General features: G+C 42.3%; 1 protein-coding gene across 2 annotated transcripts; it reads left to right on the top strand.

Annotated features, from left to right (window-relative positions):
* Window positions 1-286: 286 nt before the first annotated feature.
* LOC128262212 (uncharacterized) lies at window positions 287-3,340 on the top strand. 2 transcript variants are annotated; one of them, XM_052996345.1, is made up of 3 exons: window positions 287-624; window positions 1,278-1,481; window positions 2,222-3,340. In XM_052996345.1, exons 1-3 carry the CDS (start codon window positions 521-523, stop codon window positions 3,270-3,272), a joined length of 1,359 nt encoding a protein of 452 aa, XP_052852305.1. In that variant the 5' UTR covers window positions 287-520; the 3' UTR covers window positions 3,273-3,340. The 2 variants fall into 2 exon arrangements, with proteins under 2 accessions (XP_052852305.1, XP_052852295.1); XM_052996335.1 differs by having other exon boundaries at window positions 2,219-3,340.
* Window positions 3,341-5,354: the final 2,014 nt, after the last annotated feature.

Raw genomic sequence — 5,354 nt, 5'->3', positions numbered from 1 at the left:
ATGTTGTTAGAGCTCACAAAGCTAGGTACCTCATAAATTCTTTAGGTACAACTGCTTAGTCACTTACCATCACTGCCATTAGTAGTTTTAAGGCCGTTGCAGTTGCAAGTTGCTAGTTGTAGCCAAACTCACTTAGCAGCTGACAATGACAGTCTCCGTCCCGCACCCCTCCCCCTCCACCTCCACCTCCACGTCCACCTCCCCCCAGTTCACCTGCGTTAATAGCCGGCTGCCAGCCAAGTGTCTGGCAAAGGCTTTGCCCAGTTGCCTAAGCGACATTGTCACTTGCGGTTGGGCGCTCCATCTCCAACGCTGTTGCCACTGCCACCTCCTTCAACTCCTGCTCCTGTTCAATTTCGTCCTTTTCGTCCTGTTTGCGGCTTTTGCAGCCGAGTTGCCATCGGTGTATGGCAGGCCTAGCGGCAGCAACAATGGGGCACGGTGCTGTGAAGTGATAAACACACGTGAAATTTGGCACAAATCATTTAGAAATTAAATTGTGAACTCAAAGACGGCGAAAATGTCCCACGGGGACGAAGTGACAAGTCAGCTGAATTTGCAACAGCAGCAGGAACAACAGCAACAGCATCCGCTGCTGTCAGCCATTTTGGAAACTAATAATGCGTAAGCCATGGCCAACGGCAGTTATACAGTTAAACCGTATCTGTTTTACCTTGAAATCAAAGAAAATTATAAATTGATAAGGTTAATTAAAGCCATTTTTGGGAAATTTAAAATCATCTCATTTATAGGGTAAATACTTTTTCGTTCAACACTTCTTAAATGCCTTAATGTAAATATAATAAATGCTTATATTATTTGACAGAAATTAAAATACAATTTAAGTATTGTGAATCTCTTTGCAATTGCTTTTAATAGCGTATTAAATCACATTATTTGAAATGATTAGTTTTCAAGCTAGAATATATATATATATATATATATGGAAACAGTTTTCCGATATTAAACTTATTCAAGAGAACAAATGGATTAACAAGTGATTGAAAATAAACTGCAGAGACATGCTTTAGCATAACACTAAAAGCTGGAGCATTAGAGCTTCATTGATTAATTAAAAGCAACAGGATTAAGTGTAGTCCTTGACTTAAAGACTACGCGATCAGAAGCAAATCCCACTGCCGCCAACCACAGGCCCAAATGGTCCAAAAGGCTGATACCTCAGGCACTTAGTCGGGCTAATGTGGGGCACAAACAGGAACGGCGTCTCGGCCTCTGATCCCCTCACCTCACCTCCAACCTCTCACCTTATCTTGCAGTCAAACGCAGCGCATGCATTACTATCCCAACCACTACTACCCGAGCCACTACTTCCCGGGCCATTACCACCAAGGGCATCAAGGACACCAGGCGCTGCAGGGGCAACATGGCCAACTGGGACGACCCCCGCTTTTGGCGGCCGCCAGCAGCCACAACGGTGCTTATGCGCCCACGGCGTCTGGCAGCGGACACTCCGGATACGGGTAAGCCCAGTATCACTCCTGCACTGAGAGAAAATCAAAGATACTTCTTAATACAAAATTAAATTTTAAGGTCATTTTGGTTTGTTAGTGTTTTCAGAGTGTTCATATTTTGTTAATTTTAGTTGTAGGTTTTGGTCTTGAGATAACTGCTTAGCATTTATTTTTCAAAGTATGTTAACTAAACTTTATTCTATATATTATTATTATTATTAGAAGGTGGCTCGTATGTGCTTAATCCTTTATTAAGTTTCAATTGCAATTTCATTGCTACTATTTTGTTTTGTTTGTTAACTTAAATAATAATTTTACTCAAATTTATAGTATTTTATTGATTTAGTTTTCCTTATGTGAGAATAAGGTAAATATTTGAGTGATATTTTTGAAAAAAAACATTAATCCGAAATAATTCAATATAAAGGAAGAAATTATTAAAACTTTGATTGAATGTTTGTTAAGATAAATAAATGTTGATACTTTAGTTTTCTTTTGTTTTGGCATCAAATATTAGTCTACATCAACGGAGACAGAATTTTTCTTTATCCTAGATAAGATTTTTTTTTTTTTGACCATGTTTAACCATTGGATTGTTTGAGAATCATTTTGCTTATTCTTGGAAATCTGTTCACACTTTTAACATAAACTTAGGTGTTTTTCTCTTAGTGCTTTGGCAGCCAAAGTCAAACCGGAACACCAATCTCAGCCCTCACCCTGAACCTAATGAAAGTTAAAACTTGCAGCAGCATCGAGCCATCCGAGGAGTACGAGTTGCAGCATGGCCCACCATCCGGCAGCTTCTCCTCCTTCCACCCGAGCAGTTCGGGCGCCAGTGGGCCCGCATATCCGCCGCACCACCCACCACCGCCGGAGCACCTGCCACCGCCGCCCACGAAATCCTCGAAGAAATCGAAGAAAAAGAGCGCCGGCTCGGTGATGAACGCACTAACGCTCCTCTCCTTTTTCTTCTTCATCAACATGCTGCAGAACTGCCTGAAGGACCATGTGGTGGACATGAATCCCACCGTTATGGTGCTCACCGCCAGCGACACTCGCAACCGTTTCAACAAATTGTCCGAGATGAACTCACGCGAGCAGACCTCCACCACGGCAACCGAATCGGCGGCGGCATCATCTTGGAATCAGGCAGCTTTAGTTCCGGCCGTGGAGCCCAGTGTGCCGCCCTCCATTGTTACGCCCACGGTGGTGCTGCAGTCGCCCTACAGCGGTGTTATGGAGGTGGCCAATAAGCCCCACCAGCTGGACACCACTCACTACCAGCCTCAGGCGAACTCAAACCCCCATCATGATTATCGTCCCCACAACGTGGATGATGATGATTATAATTACGGGCAGGGGCAGCGCAGACCACATACGCCTTCTCCTCCTCGTACTGATTTCTATCCTAATCGCACCACCGCCGCACATATCGAGCACTTTGAGTCAGACTCGGGGTCCGATTACTATCAGCACCACTACAACCCGTATGCCGGCACCACAACCAACTCCCGTCGGCATCCTTGGTCTTATGGCAGTCGGCGTTACTCATCCGCACCGTGGTCTTCAGCTTCGTTGGGCGCTCAGTCGGGCGTGAGCTCTTACTTGGATAATGCCCAGCGCCGGCAAGGTGATGATGACGATGGTCATGGTTATGGGTATGGCTCTGGCCATAGGGTTCGGAATAGGGATCGGGATGGGCATGCAGATGGTAATGGGGATGGGGATTGGATGGAGGACGATGATGGTCAGCAGCGGCGACGCGGCGATGCTTTCTATACTCGCACACGCATTAATTGAATGCAAGAATCCCGCGCACATTTCTATGTTTCAAGGGGGGCGGACTTGCAGCATTAACCCATTGCACGAAAATGTGCGGAAACTTTTCTATGGATTTTTTTTAATTACCCATAACCATCACTTATGGCCTAGAGCTTTTTATTTTCTGTAGGTATTTAAGGTGTGCTCCAAACAAAATTAACATATAAGGTCCAGTATTACAACTACCAAGAAAACTTGCTTCAAAAACGAAAAACTTTATATACAATTTTGACCCACAAAAACATTTTATATACTTTGGCTTAAAAAAATATTTTGTACGTTATACATATATAAATTTGGTTCGAAAAAAATGTCGTAAGCTTGTCCTTAACACTAAAATAAGTTGTGTCGAAATCTTTAACTAGAAAATCTTTCAAAGTTAAAATAAGAACTGTTATTAGATCTATTTAATAAAATAATAATCTTATTATTTGATTTAGTCCATTTTTGGGGTAAATAAAATTAACAAAAACTAAATTGTTTGCAGCACAAATAACATTATAATCTTGGTTCCTTAAGACCTACCTAAAATTGTTTTAAACTTTAAATCTTTTTAGAACAATGGGTAAAATGGTAAGTTTTACATATATCTACAAATAGTGTAAGTAGATCAATGAAATACATTTATTTTTAAAGGAATAAATAACTGTAAGCAATTTATAGCTTGAGAACTACCCTAAAATATTTAAAACTTTGAATCTATTGAGAACAATGGGTTAAAATTGCTCAGCTTACATGTATTTATAATTAAAAGCAAACAACGCGCACAAGAACTGACAAAAAATGAATGGGAAAACGCGCTGGGTCGGCGACGAGACGAAGCAAGCAGACACACACACAGCACAGCAAGTTGGAATCCTAATGAATATAAATGCTAATTTGTTGCAAAACATATTAAAAGTGCCCCCAGTTTCTGCCTGGCGCTTGGCTAAGACTTTATTTTATTGCCTGCCACAGCAACCAAGTTGCAATTTTTCCGAGTTTTCTCTTTCGGTTCGTTCTCTGTACTTTTCTAATTCAAATCTGTTGCATTTCCACCTCAGCTGTGTTTTAGCTACTTGCCCGCTTACTTATTTAGCGGATTGCGTTCCTGGCCCCACAATAATCACAGCCAATGAGCCGCAGAAGCAAACTCATGTCTGGAAATGTGGGAGGGGTAACTTTAATTAACACATTTAGCGCAATTTAAAATGCATTTTGCCATTTGGCGCGCGTGCACTACAAACAATGCTATCAATTTCAACAACTTTGATTAAACGTCATTTGCAGTTTGCCGTTGCATGTGGCTTCCAGCGAAAAGGGATGGGGTAACTGAAGTTGAAGCCGGGAATTGGCATTGTCAGCGCTTTGGCTGCGCCACTGCTCTTGCTTCATTTGCAATTAAATGCACGCAGCAACTGCAGTTGCAACTGCATTTCGGCCTCAGCCTCGGTCGACACTCAAAAGCGTAATTTAAAATTCTCTTGGCTGCCATTTTTCGAGGCCCTTTCTTCGCTTTGTGTCGGTGATATTGCGGATACTGGTACTCCACCGCCGCTGCTGCTACTGCTGCTGCTGTTGCTGCTGCTGCTGCCAGTTTGCCACGCATCACGGCATGGTCCCCGGCACACGGTGCGTATGAGTTATGCAATGACTGCAGGCACCAGAGGCACCATCTCACATCTCCACCACCCGGGCCAAATGAAGTTAATATAAATTTTGCTTTACAACGGCACTCGGGCGAACGTGTGCGGCTCGAGCGTTTATATGTACGGCTCCAGAGCCGGCTCACATATATTTAAATAAATTTATGACTTTAAGTGCAAAGTGGCAGCTAATGCGTGATTTTTGGAGCCAACACGAGCACGTAACTGGCATAAGTGGCTATGGTAGCTTCAAAACTGAAAGCCAGGTGATCGAATTGGTATATGATGGCCAAAAGGAGAGGTTATTTAAGAGTACATCATCTCTGATGATACACATTTTCAAATTTTAATGTAAACGAAAACCAATAATAACAAATATGTGTCCTTAAAAATACTCAATGGAACTTTTTATAAACAATACCTTATTTGGTCATAA

The sequence above is a fragment of the Drosophila gunungcola genome, chromosome 3R (assembly GCF_025200985.1).
Source record: "Drosophila gunungcola strain Sukarami chromosome 3R, Dgunungcola_SK_2, whole genome shotgun sequence".
In the NCBI taxonomy this organism is placed as follows: domain Eukaryota; kingdom Metazoa; phylum Arthropoda; class Insecta; order Diptera; family Drosophilidae; genus Drosophila; species Drosophila gunungcola.
Note: the sequence above shows the minus strand (reverse complement) of the source record. Positions and strands in the feature narration are given on the sequence as shown.

Coding starts and splice junctions, on each gene's coding strand:
- LOC128262212 (XM_052996335.1), top strand. CDS start 521: ATGTCCCACGGGGACGAAGTGACAAGTCAGCTGAATTTGCAACAGCAG. Junction 625..1,277: donor ATTTTGGAAACTAATAATGC/GTAAGCCATGGC, acceptor CTTATCTTGCAG/TCAAACGCAGCGCATGCATT. Junction 1,482..2,218: donor AGCGGACACTCCGGATACGG/GTAAGCCCAGTA, acceptor TAAAACTTGCAG/CAGCATCGAGCCATCCGAGG.